The 20,307-nt window shown below is 39.0% G+C and overlaps 3 protein-coding genes across 3 annotated transcripts in view; all 3 read left to right on the top strand.

Moving 5' to 3' along the window:
* The first annotated feature begins 4,913 nt into the window (after window positions 1–4,913).
* On the top strand, window positions 4,914–9,492 carry LOC103515504 (trichohyalin-like). Its single transcript, XM_026828185.1, has 3 exons — window positions 4,914–5,044; window positions 5,666–5,837; window positions 6,204–9,492. The coding sequence occupies exons 2-3, from the start codon at window positions 5,677–5,679 to the stop codon at window positions 9,490–9,492; spliced, it is 3,450 nt and encodes a 1,149-aa protein (XP_026683986.1). The 5' UTR covers window positions 4,914–5,044; window positions 5,666–5,676.
* Window positions 9,493–13,549: 4,057 nt separating this feature from the next.
* LOC103515503 (retinal homeobox protein Rx1-like) lies at window positions 13,550–18,260 on the top strand. The gene is made up of 5 exons (XM_008480438.2): window positions 13,550–14,698; window positions 16,276–16,405; window positions 16,942–17,065; window positions 17,355–17,490; window positions 18,103–18,260. The coding sequence occupies exons 1-5, from the start codon at window positions 14,467–14,469 to the stop codon at window positions 18,258–18,260; spliced, it is 780 nt and encodes a 259-aa protein (XP_008478660.1). The 5' UTR covers window positions 13,550–14,466.
* The window catches only part of LOC113470041, a 40,301-nt gene continuing 38,243 nt past the window's right edge, over window positions 18,250–20,307 (top strand). Inside the window, exons 1-2 of the mRNA XM_026828184.1 lie at window positions 18,250–18,399; window positions 20,093–20,297. The gene's annotated coding sequence lies outside the window, so the exon portion shown is untranslated. The remainder of the gene's footprint in view (window positions 18,400–20,092; window positions 20,298–20,307) is intronic.

Below are 20,307 nucleotides of genomic sequence, written 5' to 3'. Positions count from 1 at the left end.
GATGCCCGACTTGATGCAAAACGAGAGGCCCGACTTGATGCAAAACAAGAGGCTCGACTTGATGAAAGAAGAGAATCCCGACTTGATGAGAGAAGAGAAGCCCGACTTGATGAAAAACGAGAGGCCCGACTTGATGAAAGAAGAGATGCCCGACTTGATGAAAGAAGAGAAGCCCGACTTGATGAAAGAAGAGAAGCCCGACTTGAAAGAAATACTCTCATGGAAAGGCGTGATGAAAGACGAGAGGCTCGACTTGATGAAAGAAGAGATGCCCGACTTGAAAGAAATACTCCCATGGAAAGGCGTAATGAAAGACGGGAGGCTCGACTTGATGAAAGAAGAGATGCCCGACTTGAAAGAAATACTCCCATGGTAAGGCGTGATGAAAGACGAGAGACTCGACTTGAAAGAAGAGAAGCCCGACTTGAAGGAAATACTCCCATGGAAAGGCGTGATGAAAAACGAGAGGCTCGACTTGATGAAAGAAGAGATGCCCGACTTGAAAGAAATACTCCCATGGAAAGGCGTGATGAAAGACGAGAGGCCCGACTTGATGAAAGACGAGAGGCTCGACTTGATGAAAGAAGAGATGCCCGACTTGAAAGAAATACTCCCATGGAAAGGCGTGATGATAGACGAGAGGCTCAACTTGATGGAAGAAGAGAGGCCCGACTTAATGAAAGAAGAGAAGCCCGACTTGATGAAAGACGAGATGCCCGACTTGATGTAAGAAGAGATGCCCGACTTGATGAGAGAAGAGAAGCCCGACTTGATGCAAGAAGGGAAGCCCGACTTGATGAAAGACGAGTTGCCCGCCTTGATGAAAGAGGAGAAGCCCGACTTGATGAAAGACGCGAAGTACGACTTGATGAAAAACGAGTTGCTCGACTTGATGCAAAAAGAGAAGCCCGACTTGGTGCAAGAAGAGATGTCCGACTTGATGAAACACAAGATGTCCGTCTTGATGAAAGACGAGAAGTCCGTACGACCCGAAACGTAAACATAGAACGAGAGGGTAGAAGAGACATTCGAGATCTGAAGAACACACATGTTCATCGAAATGACGAAATGAGACTCTCAAAGCTGTTTGATCTGCAGTCCCTGACTCTAGCTGATTCCAAGACAGATGCGATGTCGTATGTCGCTAGATATGCTGATCTTATCCTGGGTGGATTGATTGGTTATGTACTACTCACCCGCCAAAAAACCATGACTCCACTTGAGGCTTAAGAACTTGCGAGTACGATTCTTCTTCTATTTTTAATTACTTTTCCTCTTTTTAAAATTATCAATATATTAATCCAGTTCTTTTTCTTCTGATTAATTTTTCGCTCTTCTCAACATGCCTACCAAAAAGTTGCCAAAATTTGGCCCGGATTCATAGTGGTGACAAACACAGTAACAACTGAAATTGAAAGTGGGAAGTTCCTAGTTCTTTTTAGATTAAAGTAGAAAAGATATATTTGATTAAGTACAATGTACTACGAGTATGTAGGTATCTTGCCAAAAGTGATTTCTTCTTGGATTAGTGACCTGACCTGATGGTTTAAAAAGGACTCTGCACTCCTTAATTTTCACTCCAAGGAACTCTGTGCTTACTTGTACCATACATAGGGTATAGCTTGTACCTACTTGATCAATTTCCACCAGAATGAGAGAAAATTCTATTTCAAACAGTTCATTACTTTCCTTTGTTAAAATTTAATGAGAAATGTATTATGTGTTCTTTATATCAGAATAAAATCTATATTAGATTATTACCTAATTCACACTGATTGTTTTTATTTACACCTACCTCTCATGGATATTGGGATGGTGAAATAGGTATCCTAGAATTTTCCGTAAGTAGAGTACCTACCAATCAGTGCGTGATGTGTACCTATCGTCCATTTTGAAATCCTATTAAATCTGTAGCATAAAACGTATCAAGGTGGTTGGTTATATGTATATTATTTCGGGGTGCACTCAGCCTTGTGAGGGGTGAAGACTATGAAATTCAGGAATCAGTTATCTTTATCCTAGCGAAAAAGACGAGGTGGCAGAAGAATGATCATTGAACATATCCCGATTTGTATGAATGCCGTAAAATTATTTGGTTATGCAATGTGCAAGGCACTGAAATTGGTGAAGATGCCGAACAACCAAAACATTGAAAACTAGTGGAGATGCCAGAAAACCAGACCATGGGTTCTATGAATGAATATTTATTTTAATAGAGGTTTAACATCACTATACGTATAGGTAACTGAGGTCTTTAGCAGTTAGGTGACCGAGTTGTTTTACTGAATAATCCCACTGGTTTCAAATATCGACTCTTTCTACTGTTATTTTTATTGAAACAAAATCATACATATTGGTCTTCTGGAAGTTTCCACCCCGGAACCAACCGAGTATTTATTTGTATACTATAAATAAAACATCTTCAGGGTCGAACCTGTCTACTGCGTCGCTAATACACTGACGTCATAGCAACCTCCATAGTAATTCTATTGACGATATCACACGAAAACCATGAATGAATTCGAAAGCTTTCCCCAGGTCGCAGGTGATACATTGTTGTCATTTTTTATAAGAGAAAATTGATTTCACCCACGTGTGGTAGACTTGAATGAAAATCTGGGACCCTCTGTTATCTTCAGTGCAACCAAGCGGAATAGAAAATCCATTAATCACCTATAATTTTATTGTCAAGATTAACCCATTTCCTCTTGGTTTAATATCTTTCGAACAAAGAGTTTATAATGCAAGTATGGTACACTTTTACTTTCACAATATAAGGAAAGTAAAACTGGGTTACGGTCCCGAAATCAAAAAGAGAATGACAGGACAGGAAGTCGTTCCGAAACCGAAAAAAAAAATCCCGGACGGAAATCTAACCCGCGGTCTAATAGCGCTTACAAGGCAGACGCGCTACCCTCCGAACTAAGCTGGCTGATGGAACTCTATCGGTAAATGACGAATAGAAGGAAGAAGAAAATGTATAAACATTTAGTAAAATATCTGAACATTTTTTTTTACAACTACAAGAATGTGGTAAGTGACGGAAAAAGCACCGACTTGGAAAATTATATTAGTACGAGAGCATATCCCAGTTATACCAGCTTGTTGAATGGAATAATCTTATAAACCTGTTGGAAATTTGATTAAAAAGAGGATGGTAATGGTAGTGGCGTACAGTAAGTTAACAATTTGGGGAAGAGTGTTTTTTGTCTCTTCCTAAATGGGAATAGTCCCTTTTTATCCATTTTCTACCTTATAACTAGATGCCCTGAAAAATAGGACTTGCTTGACTTGTGTCCTTTAATCCCGAGGGGGACGTAGGGCCTCACCCTGAAAAATAGGACCTCCTTAATGCTGGACCAAAATGTACCCACATAGCTAGAGCTACTCATACAAATAATATAGTATTGTCTACAGAGTCGTAGATAGGTAGGTACAGTACAGACACAAAAGATCTCACCAAGTCGCAGTGACATAGGACTTAAAATATAGCTCATGGCCCTACTTATACCAAAACCGTACAGCCAACAGACAGTGAGTCTTAGGCCAGCCTCTCACTGGTCTTAGGCCCTGGTCTTAGGCCAGCCACTCACTATCAGTTAGACCTGACAGGTACACTTGATCAGGTCCGCCTGTCAGGTCTACCTGATAGTGTGTGCTCATCAGGTAGACCTGGCAGGTGGACCTGATTAGGTGATAGTGAGTGGCTGGCCTTACCCACCACCTACCTGTCCAGTTTCAGGAGCACATTCTGCCCAATTTTTCGAAAAACTTCAACCACATGTTTTGTCTCCACTGGGTGTAAATTATGGCTTTTATAAATGCGTATGGTTGAAGAAGATAAGACTATATATGAACACAAGGCACCTCTATTGGCAACTTGGTCCTCAATAATAATGGATCTGTAATGAGATTAATACGACAGTCTACCAATCAGGTGGAAAATACCTTTTTCCTAACTTTTTATAAGAGGACAAAAGCTAAAAATGTCAAATTGTTTTGAAAGTATTTTTCATATGCCAATACGAATGGTGTGCACAACTACCTGAAGATGTTGTCGATTTGGTGATGGAGAAAATACAAGATACTTTTAATGGATTTCTCAAGAATATTTTAGGAGGGTCATGATCGGTGTTCATTAATTGCCTATGATCTTCAGATACTAAACCAACTTGGTACATACAAGATCCAGCCAATCACTACGACAGGTACCTACACCTGATCAGGTCTACCTGATAGTGAGTGGCTGTGGCTGGCCGTTGTTTACAAAAAGTTCATTCTACAACTACAGCTGTGGAAATAACATACACAAACTTTGACCCCGTAACTTTAATCTCGAGACGCCGTGTTTTCTTTTTGACAAAAGAAAGTTTTAACTTTTGTGCACCTCCATTTTTTTCTTCTTTTTCCCATTTTATACACAAGTCCTCTCCAACCACCAACATCTGAGCTCCAAAGTATAAAAGCTATTTCATTGCCAAGATTCAACCACAGTTCTCATCAGCAGCTTGTAGTATCCTGAACGACTTTCTAGCCTCGAAGTTTTCAAGTTTCAAACCCACTCTTATTTCAAGTTCGAACTTTTTTGAGTGTCTTACAAGATCCAGCCAATCACTACGACAGGTACCTACACCTGATCAGGTCTACCTGATAGTGAGTGGCTGTGGCTGGCCGTTGTTTACAACAAGTTCATTCTACAACTACAGCTGTGAAAATAACATACACAAACTTTGACCCCCTAACTTTAATCTCGAGACGCCGTGTTTTCTTTTTGACAAAAGAAAGTTTTAACTTTTGTGCACCTCCATTTTTTTTCCTTTTTTTCCCATTTTATACACAAGTCCTTTCCAACCACCAACATCTGAGCTCCAAAGTATAAAAGCTATTTCATTGCCAAGATTCAACCACAGTTCTCATCAGCAGCTTGTAGTATCCTGAACGACTTTCTAGCCTCGAAGTTTTCAAGTTTCAAACCCACTCTTATTTCAAGTTCGAACTTTTTTGAGTGTCTTTTTTTCGGAGTTCGTGCAACAGGTTTTGAAAGGTAAGTAGTTTTTCCCTTTATTTGTCATTTAAAAATCCAGAAAATTTTGAAGAAACAGAATAAAATTGATTCCAATCTTTAAACCTACCTACCTAAGTAAATGAAACTGCCGTTTGTCTGTAAGTACAAACATTGCTTACAACTTGGTTATTTTTACTCCTTTTAGTTCTTTTTACTCCTTTTAGTTCTAGTATCCTGAACGACTTTCTAGCCTCGAAGTTTTCAAGTTTCAAACCCACTCTTATTTCAAGTTCGAACTTTTTTGAGTGTCATGTACTCGCCAACCCCCATCAGATCCATAGGAAGAAAATTTTGTACCTTATGAGGTAGAAAAAATGTACCTCAGCTCCGGCTCTAGTGTTAACTAGGAAGAACTTGGGTGAACAAAGGTGATCGAGAACAACCGTTCTCGGCCTAAAACCAATCATTATATATGCCATGCTCGACTTTGCTGAACACGAGTGTCCGGTTGAGAACTGTTACTTTCCATACGACCTTGTTTGCCTCTGTTACAAACCTACCTACCTAAGTAAATGAAACTGCCGTTTGTCTGTAAGTACAAACATTGCTTACAACTTGGTTATTTTTACTCCTTTTAGTTTTTACTCCTTCTTTTTCCAGGCACTCCCAATATGCGGAAAACCAGGTTGGTGATTCTACCTGGTGTCAAATGCTTAGCTAGACTGAGCTGTCTCTTGCTATTCCTAGCATGTCCCACAATATGTTCCGAATTCCGGGAGCAAGTGGTGTTGGTAGATCAACTCAAGTGTATTCAGTCGGAATTCATTGCCCGGTAAGTCTGTGTCAATATTCTCAGTTTGCTTTTGTCAATAGAGATTTTTTACAGGGCTGGAATATAGATTGAAACAGTAGCTAGAATTTAAAAAATCCGCTTCGGAGTATATGTTTGCTTCTTAGAAATTTACAAGAGAAGTTGGGGTACGGACATACAGTGTTCAAGTGTCAGAACGTTTGGTATAGCCGGACGCTCTCTGTAAATCCTTTACCCTTGGAGAACAACAAAGATGAAAATACTCCAACGTTTTGTATAAGTCTAATCCGAGAGAAACTCCGAACACTTGGTTAATTAAAAAATCCTAAAAACCAAAGAATAATTCGAAAAAAGGTAGGGTTACATTTCATGTATTTCCTTTTCCAGCCTGCAAGCCGATCCTGGAGACAACTGTGACATGGGACCGGTTGCTCTCACGGACTTTGCCAACGGAACGAACAAAGGATCTGCCTGGATAACAATTGGTAACACATTAACTGATTACGGAATAACGGGAAAGACTGAACATTTTATAACTAGAAAAATAGAAAGACAAACCTACCCCGACAAGGTTCATTATCGAAGAGGGATCTTTGGTAGTGGACAAAATGCTGAGAATGAACGTCAAGTACGAGATAATACAAGACAAGATAATAGAGATCATAGGAGAGTAGCTATCAGGAAACAGATAATCCAAACTACTCGAAATGTTTTCAATGAAAGACGAGCCAATGATGTAGAAAGAAGAGAGGCTCGTTTGGTAAGAAAAACTCCTATGGAAAGCCATGATGAGAGAAAAGAAGCAATAACTGAAAGAAGGGACACTCGACTTGCTAGAAATACTCCCATGGAAAGAGACGATGAAAGACGAGAGGTACGACTTGATGAAAGAAGAGAGGCTCGACTTGATGCAAGAAGAGAAGCCCGACTTGATGAAAAACGAGTTGCCCGACTTGATAAAAGGAGAGAGGCCCGACTTGATGAAAGAAGAGAAGTACGACTTGATGAAAAACGAATTGCCCGACTTGCTCGAAATGCTCCCATGGAAAAAAGTGATGAAAGAAGAGAGATCCGACTTGATGAAAGAAGACAGACAAGGATTAATGAAAACCGAGTCCGACTTGATGAAAGAAGAGAGACGAGACTTGATGAAAACCGAGTCCGACTTGATGAAAGAAGAGATGTCCGACTTGATAAACAAAGAGAGGCCGGACTTGAACGAAAAACCCCCACGGAAAGGCGTGATGAAAGAAGAGAAACCCTACTAAATGAAAGACGAGATGCCCGACTTGATGCAAGACGAGATGCCCGACTTGACGCAAGACGAGAAGTACGACTTGATGAAAGACGAGATGCCCGACTTGATGCAAGACGAGAAGTACGACTTGATGAAAGAAGAGAGGCTCGACTTGCTAGAAATACTCCCATAGAAAGCCGTGATGAAAGGAGAGAAGCCCGACTTGATGAAAGGAGAGAAGCCCGACTTGAAAGACGAGTTGCCCGACTTGATGAAAGAAGAGATGCCCGACTTGATGAAAGAAGAGAAGTCCGACTTGATGAAAGAAGGGATGCCCGACTTGCTAGAAATACTCCCATAGAAATACGTGATGAAAGGAGAGAGGCCCGACTTGATGAAAGAAGAGAAGTACGACTTGCTAGAAATACTCCCATAGAAAGACTTGATGAAAGGAGAGAGGCCCGACATGATGAAATAAGAGAGGCTCGACTTGCTAGAAATACTCCCATAGAAAGACGTGATGAAAGGAGAGATGTCCGACTTGATGAAAGGAGAGATGCCCGACTTGATGAAACACGAGATGCCCGACTTGATGGAAGAAGAGAAGCAAGAATTGTTAGAAATACTCCCATAGAAAGACGTGAGGCTCGACTTGATGAAAGACGAGAGGTACGACTTGATGAAAAACGAGAAGCCCGACTTAATGAAAGAAGAGAGGCTCGACTTGATGAAAGAAGAGAAGCTCGACTGGATGAAAAACGAGAAGCGCGACTTGATGAAAGAAGAGAAGCCCGACTTGATGAAAGAAAAGAAGCCCGACTTGAAAGAAATACCCCCATGGAAAGGCGTGATGAAAGACGAGAGGTACGACTTGATGAAAAACGAGAAGCCCGACTTGATGAAAGACGAGAAGCTCGACTTGATGGAAAACGAGATGCCCGACTTGATGAAAGACGAGAAGCACGACTTGGTGAAAGACGAGAAGCCCGACTTGAAAGAAATACTCCCATGGAATGGCGTGATGAAAGACGAGAGGTACGACTTGATGAAAAACGAGAAGCCCGACTTGATGAAAGAAGAGAGGCTCGACTTGATACAAGACAAGAAGTACGGCCTGATAAAAGAGAGGCCCGACTTGCTAGAAATACTCGCATGGAAATACGTGATGAAATGAGAGAAGCCCGACTTGATGAAAGAAGAGAAGCCAGACTTGATGAAAGGAGAGAAGCCCGACTTGATGAAAGAAGAGTTGCCCGACTTGATGAAAGACGAGAAGCCCGACTTGATGAAACACGAGATGCCCGACTTGATGAAAGACGAGAAGCCCGACTTGATGAAACACGAGATGCCCGAGTTGATGAAAGGAGAGAGGCTCGACTTGATGAAACACGAGAAGTCCGTACGACCCGAAACATAAACACAGAACGAGAGGGCAGAAGAGAAATTCGAGCTCTGAAGAGCACACATCGAAACGACGAAATGAGGCTCTCAAAGTTGTTTGATCTACAGTCCCAGGCTCTAGCTGAGCCCAAGACAGATAGCATGTCTTATGTCGCTAGATATGCTGATCTTATTGATTACGGAATAACGGGAAAGACTGAACATTTTATAACTAGAAAAATAGAAAGACAAACCTACCCCGACAAGGTTCATTATCGAAGAGAGATCTTTGGTAATGGACAAAATGCTGAAAATGAACGGCAAGTACGAGATAATACTAGACAAGATGATAGAGACTATAGGAGAGTAGCCATCAGCACACAGACAATCCGAACTACTCGAAATGTTTTCAATGAAAGACGTGACAATGATATAGAAAGAAGAGAGGTTCGTCTAACAAGAAATGCCCCTATGGAAAGACGTGATGAAAGAAAAGAAGCCCGACTTGATGTAAGAAGAGAATCCCGACTTGAAGCAAGAAGAGAAGCCCGACATGATGAAAGAAGAGAGGCTCGACTTGATGCAAAACGAGATACCCTACTTGATGAAAGAAGAGAAGTACGACTTGCTAGAAATACTCCCATAGAAAGACGTTATGAAAGACGAGAGACTCGACTTGATGAAAGAAGGGATGCAAGATTTGAAAGAAATACTCCCATTGAAATACGTGATGAAAGGAGAGGAGCCCGACTTGATGAAAGAAGGGATGCCCGACTTGATGCAAAACGAGAGGCTCGACTTGATGCAAGAAGAGAAGCCCGACTTGATGCGAGAAGAGAAGCCCGACTTGATGCGAGAAGAGAAGCCCGACTTGATGAAAGAAGAGAAGCCCGACTTCATGAAAGACGAGAGGTCCGACTTGATGAAAGAAGAGATGCCCGACTTGATGAAAGAAGAGATGCCCGACTTGATGAAAGAAGAGAAGCCCGACTTGATGAAAGAAGAGAAATTAGATATATTCACTTGTACTTAAACAGTAAAATATTTAAAAATAAATAAAATAATAAATTCTTACCCTCTAGCATTGTGCGCACTTGTTTGAAGGAGTTGATGTTGTTGGAAGTTTGTCTGAGGGTCAAGTTGCCCCAGTCCACAATGAATATCAAGCCATTCATCTGGTTCTGAGTGTCAAGGAGTAAGTTGTCCAAAGTTAGTATGAGACTCTTGTAAATAATCTCCAGAGTGTAACGAGTGTGATCCCAATTGTTGGCAAAGAAAACTAGAATCCGGCGACCTTTTCTGGAGAAAAATAAAATAGAAAACATAGGAATTACACACATAGGTACTAAGAATTATGAAACTCTGTTTGTGAAAACCTGTTAATCTTTTTTATGATCAAAGAACAAACTCTTGCTCTCTCTTCCTAGTATGGTAACCTACTATTAAACTGTTTGCATAACGGAACTTTTTAGTACAGACCTATAAAATTTCCCAATAGGACAAATAAATATCCTATCAGAAACTCACTCACCTGTCTCTATTAGACAAAACACCGGGATCTGTTTGTGAAAACCTGTTAATCTTTTTTATGATCAAAGAACAAACTCTTGCTCTCTCTTCCTAGTATGGTAACCTACTATTAAACTTAAACTGTTTGCATAACGGAACTTTTTAGTACAGACCTATAAAATTTCCTGATAGGACAAATAAATATCCTATCAGAAACTCACTCACCTGTCTCTATTAGACAAAACACCGGGCAGTCCATCCTTAATAGCACATTGTATTTGTCTATTGGATACTGTGAGATTGTCAAAAAATTCAGCATGATTTGTTCTATATGTAATATAGTTACATAACAAATCAAAACTTTTGTCCACATTCATTTTCCGAGCATACAGAAATCTTGTTAGGAATTCATCTGTGTTGTAGGGGTTGAAGTCTGGAAAAAGAGAAACAATAAAATTTTATCCTTTGTAAGTAATTTTGTCAACAGCCATTTTAACTCAATGAATCCTCTTTAAGCATCATACATTATATTTTATAACAGCATAAAATTATGTGGCTTGAATAGGTAACCAAGGTTCTCCTGAAATAATAGTCAGGTACTTACCTATGTCAGATCTTTTGGACATTAAATTTCTCAATGACTTTAAAGCATCTTTTGGGGAACATTTTTTCTGTGTTGTCAATAGTTGATTAGTAGAGAGGCGACCAAATTGATCATCCAAACCCAATCCAGAAAATTCAGACATTGTGCAAGAGGGCCTGAAAATAATAAATCAAATCAATTAGGTAGGTACCTACAAAAACTTGGTGTGTTTAGGTGCTCTTGTCTTGAGAAAATAATACTCAAAGAGCTGGAGTGAACTTTTTTCAGATTGTACCTAAGGTGTACCAACCTCCATTTATCTTAGTACCTACAATTAGACCTCTCAACTGTGTCACACTACACTACCATATGGGTAGGTTTAAAAAAAAAAAAAAAATGAGAGCTCAAATATATCATTTCAGTAGGTATTATTATTATGTTAAGGCGGTCTCTTCCTGATCCCTAATGTGCCGCGTCCATTTTAGTTTAGGACTATTGCACTGCTTTTCAGTTTCAGTAGGTAAGTGTACAATACTTACCTTGTGTACATACTCCAGGGTCACTGCAGATCTGTAATTTTATGTTCTTGCTTCTTTGTGCATGTAAGGTTTTGTCAAACAAGTACCTAGCATGAAAATGAACAAAAAAAAAAAACAAAAAAAAAAAAAAAAAAAAAAAAAAAAATGAGAGCTCAAATATATTATTTCAGTAGGTAAGTGTACAATACTTACCTTGTGTACATACTCCAGGGTTACTGCAGATCTGTAATTTTATGTTCCTCTTCTTTGTGCATGTAAGGTTTTGTCAAACAAGTACCTAGCATGAAAATGAATAGAAAACAAAGTCAATTATTAGGATCTTTGTTATTCTCAGGAATCCAGCCAGAGGGTATGATAATATAACAAAGGTATCTATTTGTAGGATGACTATGACAGACAAAGACTGTCTTTAACAACAGCTAGAGACCTTGGTATTGAGATCAGCCAGAGATCTTCACCCGTTACTGTTTAAGAAACTAAATAGGTACTGACATGTCTTTTGATATATGCTTACCAACTTACCTTGTTATGGTTCACATCAGTGGAGTTTGTTTTGAAATCTGGATGAAGTTCTTGAAGACTGTCTTTAACAACAGCTAGAGACCTTGGTATTGAGATCAGCCAGAGATCTTCACCCGTTACTGTTTAAGAAACTAAATAGGTAGATAGGTACTGACATGTCTTTTGATATTTGCTTACCAACTTACCTTGTTATGGTTCACATCAGTGGAGTTTGTTTTGAAATCTTCAAACAAAAATGAGCAAAGGGGAGGTTGTGAAATTATAGGTAGGAACTTGGTAAGATACCTACTACAAAATTATACTCGTGACCCTGGATTTTTCAATTTTCAGAGCTAAACTGAGGAACTGGGTATTTAAGGTATTTTACTGATCATAAAAGTAATGATAACTCAATAAAGACTGATAAGAGTGATAAGAAATGAGTCAAGTGTCATTAATGATTTAAGTCATGACTCATAAAAAAATAAAAAATCAGAAATGACATTTATTCGTTAGGGGTATTTTATTTATGTGAATTGGAAATTTTTCCTAATCCAAAATATTCCACTGTGGTCACTTTTTTTATCCCCACCACAGTGCTTTTTGTACTGGATAATAAAATGCAAAGTCAGCTGATTTCTTCTTCCATTTACTAGTTCAAATGCTAATAATTAAAAAAAAGTGGATTTGTTGGAAAAAAAGATGGCGACAAAAGGATACAAGTTTTTTTCTGGGGTTCAAAATGTAGCTCAAGTATGGAATCTGTGTTTTCTAAGGTTTCCTTCAGCCCTCTTCAGTACCTACCTATTTTACTATTTTTATAGTTTACGTGTAGACTTTAGACCACTTCCAGTAGATCTTTTAGGGTGATGTTTTCATCTCTCGGTTTCATTTATTTCATACTCCTCATTCTATATTTTTGTACGTATTTCGGTTGGCTCAGTTTCAGTTTTTCTGTTGTCTTTTTTTTTTTCCTTACCTACTGTCCTTTCTTGTGAATATATTTCATACAGTTCCTTTCCCTTTGGGCAGAAGGTTTTCTAGTTGTTCAGTAATCTGTAAATCGCAGATCTCACACATTAAAAGGGCTTTCGGTAAGGGCGTGGGGGCCAAAAACTAATCAGCAAATATGAACGGCATTTATAACCACTCAACTCATGTACTGGGATAGTTGAGTTGGACTGACTTGTTTCGCCTCAAAACACATCGGGATGATTCCAACCAAAGTCCTTCCAGCTTGCTTGAAGATTCTTAAAGGGTTTTTGGGGTTATTATTAGGACTCTTCTTGATCCCTTGTGTGCCGCGTTCATTTTCGTTTAGGACTATTGCACTTTTTGGGACTAATGCGATTCCGATGGCACGCCATCTTGGATTTCCTATGGTTTAGTACAGGCGTTATCACGCCAAAAAAGCAAATCGAACTTTAAAACAGGGGAAATTCCGATAGGAAAAAACACCTTTGGTTAGGTTTAAATAATGAGCGATTCCGATGGCACGCCATCTTGGATTTCCTATGGTTTAGTACAGGCGTTATCACGCCAAAAAAGCAAATCGAACTTTAAAACAGGGAAAATTCCGATAGGAAAAAACACCTTTGGTTAGGTTTAATTATATAATGAAAGGTATCCAAATAAAATAAAATCCTTCAATGTCCCTCTACATCCAGTGGTACTAAACATGTTAACCTAGCGATTGCTCGGCGCACCCCATTAGGCCACCTTACATTCAAAACTTTCGATTGCATAAAGTTTTCCTGTTTGGTGGTACTAAACATGTTAACCTAGCGATTGCTCGGCGCACCCCATTAGGCCACCTTACATTCAAAACTTTCGATTGCATAAAGTTTTCCCGTTCGCGAGCTTTTCCACAGTTCTTCTCTGTTCTCCAAATTTAATTAAACGAAAGTTAATTCGGTTAACTCTTAGGTACTTTGTTTAAATTAATTAAGTCTAAACGGTTTATTTAATTTTTCTCCAAATTTAATTAAACGAAAGTTAATTCGGTTAACTCTTAGGTACTTTGTTTAAATTAATTAAGTCTAAACGGTTTATTTAATTTCGATACGTACGTATCATGTGTTTTGGATAATTGAATTGGAGAAACGGCTGAATGTATTGATGGGATCGGGAATAATAATTTAATTTATCTCTTTTATGTGGATGATTAAGAACTTTCCTCCCCACCTTTCTGTGTGAAATTAACTATCGATATGATTATTAGCAAGCCTAATAGTGTATGAATAATATTCACTGAAAAGCTACATATCGATGTCCTACATACCAACCTACCGTCATTGTACCAATTTTTAATCAGATAGTTATCTAGGTATTAATTTTAGTTGAATGATAAATATAGAGGACCTAATTTATTGCAGAGAAGGTGGATTTAAAAGGCAGGCACGGCTTGTAACTTAGAGTTGATGCGCTTAAAAAATGTTTTCATGTAGGGTTTTTGGTAAGCATTTGGTATTTGTTCATTAGGTAAGCAAACATGCTTTCCTATTTCTTATAGAAAATAAAACATGGTCATACCTACTGCCCGTAGTGATAAAGCGCTTTAAAGGGGGGGGGGAACTTGGTCATAAACGTCGACGCTCTTCCCGGAGGCCGCGAGTTCGAATCTCGAGAAATGCAATCTTTTCTGACATTCTGACTCAAATTTTGAATCCGTAACAACGCGCGATGTTACACTAACTAGTTACATTGTCTTTTGATGTAATAAATATTTTTTTATAGTTTTTCTAGATTGTTCTTTATTATTGATTCATTAAATAATAAGTTAAATTGAGTTGAAATATTTTGTTTTATTTTTAACAATAAGTGTACAATTCTATAGAACTTCCCAGAGACCACGCAGAACCTTCTGGGAGATTTCTTATTAAATTAAAATCAGCCAAAAGCATGGACTTGAAACCGCTCTTGGAAGTAACAACCGATCTACACAACATTCGTCTACCTATTGTGACGGTTCCGAATAATGCCTACTCAATATCGGGTCTATTAAATACCCCAAACCAGAATGGAGATCCTCTGTTGTCCGGATTTACACTGCCCATCTCCCAAATGCCACCTGTTATTGTCACCACCCTACAGCAGTCTTGTAGTGCCAACTTCCAACCAGTCATGAAATACAGTAAGTACTAATAAACTCGTGCTTATTTCGTTTCAGTAAGTACATTAATGTTCAGTTTCTCCTTCCCTTACTGTCTTACTCCCGGGTATACAGTTAAATTTTGGAGGCCTTTTGCGCAGAAGTCGACACATGAAGCTTCACTTAATTAGTAAATATTAAAATCCTTTGGTTGATTCCCTGAGCAGCTTAAACAGAAAAGGTTTAATCCGATCAGCTTAACCAGAAAACCGAAGATAAACGAAAACGGTAAAACAATTTTTTAATCTGTGGCAAAATATAGTCAATTTAGACATATCTCTAACTTAATTAACTGGACGCTCTGACAATGCTAAACAATTGAATTATCTCTTGTCATTTGAATTCAACACTCATCCGAGTGAACAAGTAAGGAGTTTCGTCAGACTAACGCACAAATCTGAATGTAGTTCGACAGAAAAAATGGCTGAGGTACGTAAATTTGTTTCAAGTGAATAGGTACACTTTTAAGGAAAAATCATTTAACATTTGTAAATTTACATAATTCATAATCAAATAATCATAAATCAGTATTAAAATAATATTATTTACTGTCCAAAGAATGCAATCCATCTCTAATGTAGGTCTGGAGAAAATTTGGTATTGTGTATTTTACAGTGATAATTATTTTTAGGATCCGTTCCGAAAACGAACATTATCCCATCAGGATAAAATCCGCCCCGGGCGGGAATCGAACCCGCGGCCTAGCGCTTACGAGGCAGACAGACGCACTACCAACTAAGCTAACTAGGCTGGCCGGACTTACTTTTCAAGAGTAGAATTTGGACTGATTTTCCCATTGCAATCGTATCGTCATATTTGGCCACAGCTCATTCAGGGAATCACGATCACAACCATCTCACAGTTATCGTTTACCCTTGTAGGAGCTATGTATCTATAGACGTGCCCCATTCTATTGCTCCAATTGAAGTAATAGGGTTACGGGTTCCCCGCGACTTTGCAAAAGAGGTCAGCATTGATTTTTTTAAAGGTCATTTGCCACCCACGCTATGCTTTTCACCCACCCCTACCCCGGAGTCACCACCCACACAACAGACGGGCAAACGAAAACAGCGCCGATATCGGTTAGTATACTCAATCACTCACCTAAAGGTTAGATGATTTCTATCCCTCCCAATAATAAAATTGTAACCGTAGATGTGTATCAATAGATCAATAATTGTACTTGTAACTTACCTCTTCCTTATGATTAAATTAAAATAAATCTACATACGATGCGTACCCGTCAGACTAACGCACAAATCTGAATGTAGTTCGACAGAAAAAATGGCTGAGGTACGTAAATTTGTTTCAAGTGAATAGGTACACTTTCAAGGAAAAATCATTTAACATTCGTAAATTTACATAATTCATAATCAAATAATCATAAATCAGTATTAAAATAATATTATTTACTGTCCGAAGAATGCAGTCCATCTCTAATGTAGGTCTGGGGAAAATTTGGTATTGTGTATTTTACAGTGATAATTATTTTTAAGACCCTTTTTAAAAATGGATCTATTGGAAACTTTGTAATAGAAATATCTGAACTTTTCCGTCAGGTTTTTCAGATCCTTCCACCAGTCCTCAAGTTTCACCATCCAGCCCACCCACGCTATGCTTTTCACCCACCCCTACCCCGGAGTCACCACCCACACAACAGACGGGCAAACGAAAACAGCGCCGATATCGGTAAGTATACTCAATCACTCACCTAAAGGTTAGATGATTTCTACCCCTCCCAATAATAAAATTGTACTCGTAGATGTGTATCAATAGATCAATAATTGTACTTGTAACTTACCTCTTCCTTATGCTTAAATTAAAATAAACCTACATACGTTACGTACCTAAAGGTGTCGACTGAACCGTCCAAACTGCCTCGACAACATAAATTTTCCTGTTTTGACACACCTTAATAGGTGAAACGGGTAGGCTATAATGACGCATATAAATGCTTTAACTTTCCAACAGAACACTGAAATATTTTCTCTTGTAGGGTTCTGTATAATATTCATAATATTTGGTTCTCCTTTTCAAGAAATATTTTTGCATTACCTCCGGCCCGGCGAGGCGGTAGGCAGTACCTCTATAGCCACTTTTATTATTATTATTAATATTATTATTATCATTATCATTATTTTACAAATTAACGGGAAATCCTTTGATAACATTTTATTTAATAATATAAAAGACCTTATTATAACCTTTTTGTTCTTCATTTATAGGACAACATTCAGCAACTTTCAGCTAGAAGAACTAGAGCGCGCCTTTCACAAGACTCATTATCCTGATGTGTTCTTCAGAGAGGAGTTGGCACTCCGGATCGACCTGACAGAGGCTAGGGTACAGGTAGGTAATTACAGCTCTATCACATAGATTCCTCGTACCTACACATAGTTATTTATTCCTAAAACTTAATCATAATTTCATGAACAGGTGTACCGATCCAAGACTTGAAAGAAAGAAAAAAGCGTTGGTAAAGGGACTGTAACAACGGAGGTCTTATGGTCCCGAATGCGAAAAGAAAAGGAGGACAGGATAAGAGAAAGCTAGCTGTTTCAATACTAGCTAGTTAGTTACTATAGTTATCTTTTGGATTTTTCCTTTTTCTAATGTTAATATCTTGGTTTTATTTTAGGTGTGGTTTCAAAATCGAAGGGCCAAATGGAGAAAACAGGAGAAGCTCGTATCGAAACAGCCACAGGAACTTTTCTCCAGTCCCCTTCAGTCTCCAGCTAGTCCTTCTCCAGATCTCAATGTCATCAGTGTACCAGGTTAGACCTTTGTAACCTTACAATCCCAAATGTTATATTGGATCACATTACCTACATAGATAACCTAAGTGGTTCCAGCCACTGGGATGGGTCAACTGATCGAGCAATTTAATTTTTGTTAGATGTAGTTACTGGCCTGCTAAGTCTATCGTAGTACGTCCAGGGCCGGTGCGTTCTCAGCTTAACGTCCCCCGGCGGGATCACATTACCTATTTCAGTTATTTGTCTATTAAAAGAGTTAGAAATCAACTAATCAAAGTTTTTGACTTCATTTTACATAGATGAGGTCAAGTTGACTCTTGAGGCATAGTCAACTCTGCGTGACACTTTAGGGCCAATTTTGAGGCACAGTTTTGGGCACAATTATGAATATTGCTTTCATAATTCCCTCTATTCCATCTAGCTGATTGAACAGAAGGAATTGCAACAACGAAGATCTAATCGTCCCGAAATCAAAGAGAGAAGGAAGACGGGATAGGATAAACTAGAAAGGCAGCCGAGCAGTTCGGAAAACGAACCTCATCTGTTTAGGAAAAACTTCGCCCTGGGCAGGGATCGAACCCGTATTTAAACTATTCTTGGTCAACAATTTATTTTCCTGTTTGATTTCAGCGGCCAGTCCCGTGCCTCACTTCTCCCCTCCGGTTTGCTCCACGAGTAGTTTCTATCTAGGTATGGAGTGGGGAGGCTTCATGTCCTACCAGGGCGCTAGTACTCCTCAGCCACAGAAAGAATCCAGCGATATTATCTCCACGGATGATAAAATCTGATAGGAGTAATGCTAGAAGGCTGTGACTTTCAGGTGTGAAGTAATTATTTTCAAAGGAAAAAAAAAATATTGAAATAAAATTTCTCATATTTTTAAATGATTTTTTTCAGTGAATAATGATAGTTGTAAAGGTAACTAAGGTAAGATATATTTTTGCAATTTTCACATTTTATTTTCCCTGCAATAAAATTATAAGTTTAATAATTAAATATATTTTTTTTCCATTTGACACTTGATTAAGAAAAAGGAAAACTCTGAGATTCCTTTTGTACATACGTTCCCGGACTGAATTTTGTAAAGGGAAGAGAGATGTATGAGAAAAACTATTTCTTTTCTTGAGGAGACAGGTGTTTGACATCATGTCCTCCCCCTTTTGTCTATTTATCTTCTCGAAAGGCCATAATGACCTACCTGTAGCTAACGAAGTTGTGAAGGACAGGTTCCTTTCAGTGCAAATTTACAGAGACTGCTGTCTCCTATTTATTATTTTATCATTGTTTTACTGATAGGGCACATGGCTCAATTTTTGTTCGTTTGACTCTGAGCAATTTAACGCCTCGATATAAAAATTTGCAATGGTTATTGCCAAGTTATGTCAAGTGGACCCCTCCAGACCATTTTTGTGGCCCGCGAAGCTTTTAGAGTGGGTCCCCGCGGGCTTGATTTTTAGTCTTTTACTATGGGATGGACTCCAAAAATGAAGCATCCACCCCCAATCCCCTCAGGAAAATGCTGGATGTGGCCTACATACACATGGAATTTGGAAATCCCTTTGCTAAAGCATGCTATATTAGGTACAATAGGTACAGACATGCTATTAGCAGGTTCGGGACTGCGTTTCTGAAAGGTTGTAGACCAAAATTTTAAAAAGAAAGTTATTCTGTGTGTTGAATTATTACGTCAGATACCTACTGACGAGCTTCGGACATCCAAGGGACCCTGAAGATTGAAATTCCGATGGAGCCCAATTTCTGAAGATATAGTAGACCAATTTTTTGATCTGAAGATTTTCGCCTGCTACGCAATTTACATTTGATTCATTTCCTTTTTTTTTCAAGAGGTTTGACAGAGGGAACTGTAACTGCTATGGTCTTATCGTCCCGAAATCGAAGAGAGAAGGAAGACAGGATAGGAGAAAGCCAGCCGTTCCGAAAACGAACATTATCCCATCAGGATAAAATCCGCCCCGGGCGGGAATCGAACCCGCGGCCTAGCGCTTACGAGGCAGACAGACGCACTACCAACTAAGCTAACTAGGCTGGCCGGACTTACTTTTCAAGAGTAGAATTTGGACTGATTTTCCCATTGCAATCGTATCGTCATATTTGGCCACAGCTCATTCAGGGAATCACGATCACAACCATCTCACAGTTATCGTTTACCCTTGTAGGAGCTATGTATCTATAGACGTGCCCCATTCTATTGCTCCAATTGAAGTAATAGGGTTACGGGTTCCCCGCGACTTTGCAAAAGAGGTCAGCATTGATTTTTTTAAAGGTCATTTGCTGAAATGTTCATGTACCGCGTGGGTTCAAATCCCTACCATGACTTGGATTTTATCCTCATGCGTTTGAGAAGTTGACAACTTTATAATAAAGTCCAAAGGGTTGATTGGTCGAGAATACCTGAGGCATTATCCTAACCTAGTGGTTATCCTTCCTTCACGTTAGACTGACGTAAAGGGTCGTAGGGATATTTTTGAAGAGGACTTGGTACTAGGTGGTGAAAATTTCGTCAAAACCAATTGCGAGATAGAAGTTTTGCTAGGTATTTTCTGACGTTCTATCTTTCTCATATCGAAAATTCTGTAATTTGTCACTTCTCGTCTTGCAGGAAAACATCGAAATGTAGCGAGCGCCACGAAGTGAAACTATATCTCCAAAGTCCGTCCGTCCTTGTTGAAGGCTTCAGACAGCTTGGTGGTGTATACAGAGTTGGATTGATCTGAGCTGAGGGTTCGATTCTCCGATCAGAAAGGACAAGGGCGGTGATCTTCGGTTGGTAAAGCGGAATAGAGAGCTGAAATTGATTCGGACAGGTAAGCATTT

Source organism: Diaphorina citri, unplaced genomic scaffold, assembly GCF_000475195.1.
Source record: "Diaphorina citri unplaced genomic scaffold, Diaci psyllid genome assembly version 1.1 scaffold1354, whole genome shotgun sequence".
Classification (NCBI taxonomy): Eukaryota; Metazoa; Arthropoda; class Insecta; order Hemiptera; family Psyllidae; genus Diaphorina; species Diaphorina citri.
Note: the sequence above shows the minus strand (reverse complement) of the source record. Positions and strands in the feature narration are given on the sequence as shown.

Bases quoted from the DNA above. Each gene is read 5' to 3' on its own strand.
- LOC103515504 (XM_026828185.1), top strand. From the start codon at position 5,677: ATGCGGAAAACCAGGTTGGTGATTCTACCTGGTGTCAAATGCTTAGCT. The intron at 5,838-6,203 runs GTAAGTCTGTGT...TTCCTTTTCCAG, and splicing joins CAGTCGGAATTCATTGCCCG to CCTGCAAGCCGATCCTGGAG.
- LOC103515503 (XM_008480438.2), top strand. From the start codon at position 14,467: ATGGACTTGAAACCGCTCTTGGAAGTAACAACCGATCTACACAACATT. The intron at 17,066-17,354 runs GTAGGTAATTAC...GTTTTATTTTAG, and splicing joins TGACAGAGGCTAGGGTACAG to GTGTGGTTTCAAAATCGAAG. The intron at 17,491-18,102 runs GTTAGACCTTTG...GTTTGATTTCAG, and splicing joins CAATGTCATCAGTGTACCAG to CGGCCAGTCCCGTGCCTCAC.